The sequence below is a fragment of the Excalfactoria chinensis genome, chromosome 1 (genome assembly GCF_039878825.1).
Source record: "Excalfactoria chinensis isolate bCotChi1 chromosome 1, bCotChi1.hap2, whole genome shotgun sequence".
NCBI lineage: Eukaryota > Metazoa > Chordata > Aves > Galliformes > Phasianidae > Excalfactoria > Excalfactoria chinensis.
Genome location: NC_092825.1, coordinates 106,994,705 through 106,997,226, shown reverse-complemented (window position 1 = coordinate 106,997,226; position 2,522 = coordinate 106,994,705). Strand labels below are relative to the sequence as shown.

At 63.2% G+C, this 2,522-nt stretch overlaps 1 protein-coding gene across 1 annotated transcript; it reads left to right on the top strand.

Annotated features, from left to right (window-relative positions):
* Positions 1-554: 554 nt before the first annotated feature.
* MID1IP1 (MID1 interacting protein 1) lies at positions 555-2,015 on the top strand. The gene is made up of 2 exons (XM_072354371.1): positions 555-703; positions 864-2,015. Exon 2 carries the CDS (start codon positions 943-945, stop codon positions 1,420-1,422), a length of 480 nt encoding a protein of 159 aa, XP_072210472.1. The 5' UTR covers positions 555-703; positions 864-942; the 3' UTR covers positions 1,423-2,015.
* Positions 2,016-2,522: the final 507 nt, after the last annotated feature.

Below are 2,522 nucleotides of genomic sequence, written 5' to 3'. Positions count from 1 at the left end.
AACCGCTCCCCCCCTCCCCGCGCAGTTGACCCGTTGCCACGGCAACGCGCTCCTCCCTCCCCGTGCCGCTCCGCCCCACGTGACCCGCGGCGGCTGTTACCAAGGACGCGCCATCCGGAGCTCGGGCTGCGCGAAGGGGGGGGTTGGGGAACGCTCTTTTTTCCTACTTCTTGGTTTTGATTGGCCGCTGCCCCCCCGCTCGCTGATTGGGCGGGGGGCGGCGGAGCGGGGGCGCCGATTGGCTAGGCGCGGAGGTGAGGCCGTGGGGTGATGCCGGCCGCCCCGGCGCCGCCGCTGGCGGGCGGTAGTGTCGGCCCTCCGGCTCGCAGACAAAGGCTGCGCGGGGAGAGCGGCGCCCAGCCCCCCCTTCGCTCTTGGCCCGCACGCGGAGATGGAGCCGGAGCGGGGAGGCGCGGCCGCCGGGGAGGCACGCGGAGCGGGCGGGGCGGGCGGCGCGGGCGTCACGCTGCGCGCGCGGCCGGCAGCCAATGGGCGGGCGAGGAGAACGCAGGCGGCACGCGGGGCCCGCGTGTCCCCGCCGCCCGCCCGTCAGTCAGTCAGTCAGTCAGCCGGCCGGCCAGTCAGTCGGTCGGCGCCGCCCGCCGAGCCGCGAGGAGCGGCGCTATAAATACGGCGCCGGGGATGGGAGCCGAGCAGCGGGCGGTGGTTGCGGGTTGACGGCGGAGGGCGGCTCCGGAGCGCGGTGGGTGCCGGCCGGCCCCGTGGGTTTTCCTTTTGTCAGAGGGAGGCGGGGCGGGGAGGGGCGGCCCGAAGGGAAGAGGCCGCCGATAAAGCGGCGGGGAGGGAGCGGGGCAGGAAGGCGGGCCGGCCGCAGCGCAGCGCCTGATCGCGCCTCCCCGCAGAGCATCCCCGGGGCGTCGGCGGCGCCGAGCGGTGCGTGTGCGGAGGGCCGGGCGGCCGGCAGCCAGCCCCGGCGGCAGGATGCAGATCTGCGACTCTTACAGCCAGAAGTACTCCCTGTTCAACGCCATGAACCGCTTCATCGGCGCCGTCAACAACATGGACCAGACGGTGATGGTGCCCAGCCTGCTGCGCGACGTGCCGCTGCTGCTGGGTGAGCTGGACTCGGCCGGCGCCGTGTGCCCCGAACGGGAGGCCGCTCCCGGCGGAGCTTTCTTCTCGCGGCGGGACATGTACAGCCACTACGTGCTGCTCAAGTCCATCCGCAACGACATCGAGTGGGGCGTGGTGCAGCAGGCGGCCGGCGAGGAGGCGGCCCGCAAGAAGGACAAGCTGGGCGGCGGGCCCGCCGAGGAGGCCGAGGCGGAGGAGGACCTGGAGCAGCAGTTCCACTACCACCTGAGCGGCCTGCACACCGTGCTTTCCAAGCTGACCCGCAAGGCCAACGTGCTCACCAACCGGTACAAGCAGGAGATCGGCTTCAGCAGCTGGGGGCAGTGAGCGAGGCCGTCGGGAGCGGGGTTCCCTCCGCGGGGCGGCTCCTGGTCGGCGCTCCTCCTGGCCGGAGGGCGTGGAGGCGAAGCGTCGAGGCTCCTCGGCACGCCGGTGGGACTGCGGTCTTCTTTTCTTATTTTACCAACGCACAAACGAGAGAGAGAGAGAGAGAGAGATGTAAATTAATCGCTACTAGTTCATTAATTTTATTATTATTATTTTTTTTTTCTTTCCCCCTTTATTATTTTGTACGGGCTGGTCGCTGAGCCGGCAACCGGTTCCCGCTGGCACGTAGCTAGCTGGCCGATCCGAGGCTCCAAACAAGCCCATGAAAGCGAGGGGGGTGGCACGGAGCTGCCCGCTCACCGGGACGGTGCCCGACCCCACGGTGTTGGCTGGCAGGGTGAAGGGCTCCAGGTTGTACATGCGCTGAAGTCTATTTAAAACTTTCTTTTATTTTTTTTTACTCAGATGTGTAGAATATATTCTAAAAAAAAAAATAAACGCGAATGTATTGACTAAAAGTGACTTTTAACTTTTTGGTATGATTTATGTTTCGTTAATTAAATGATATTTTTAACATCAGAAATTCATCTGTCGTTCTTCTTTCCGGCGCTGCCTTTAACAGAAATGCTTCTGGACGTGTGAGATGTGGTGTTCGTGTTGTTTGTTTTCCCCTTCCTCCAAAGGGAGCGACGGTAACAGCGGCGCTGGGAAGCGCTAGAGCTGACAGATGACTGTATGTGCACTGCACGTGGCCTGATGCTGGCAAGCTGTCCCCAGCCCCTCTGTGCTGCAGGTGTGGACGAGCAGCAGCGTGAAGGTCAGTGCCTCTAGCAAAATCTGAGAAGACGTCTTGGCTGCTTGTATGCAGCAATTCAAGGGGCTGGAGCAGAGCCGAAGAATGAGTTGTTTTTCAGGAGGTAACTCGGTGTACCGTGCGTGGGGAGCTCTCTTCTCTCCCTCAGAATAGGACTGGGATACTTGCCTCTCCCGTCTCCACTGCTCCTCCCTAATCCGCTTGGGTAACTAGAAGTTAATTGGGTTTACGCTAGGCAGATCATATTGCTTTCATTCTATTTTATTTTTCCATTTGCTGAAGGAAA

Excerpts from the sequence above, each read along its gene's own strand:
- MID1IP1 (XM_072354371.1), top strand. The coding sequence starts at position 943 with ATGCAGATCTGCGACTCTTACAGCCAGAAGTACTCCCTGTTCAACGCC.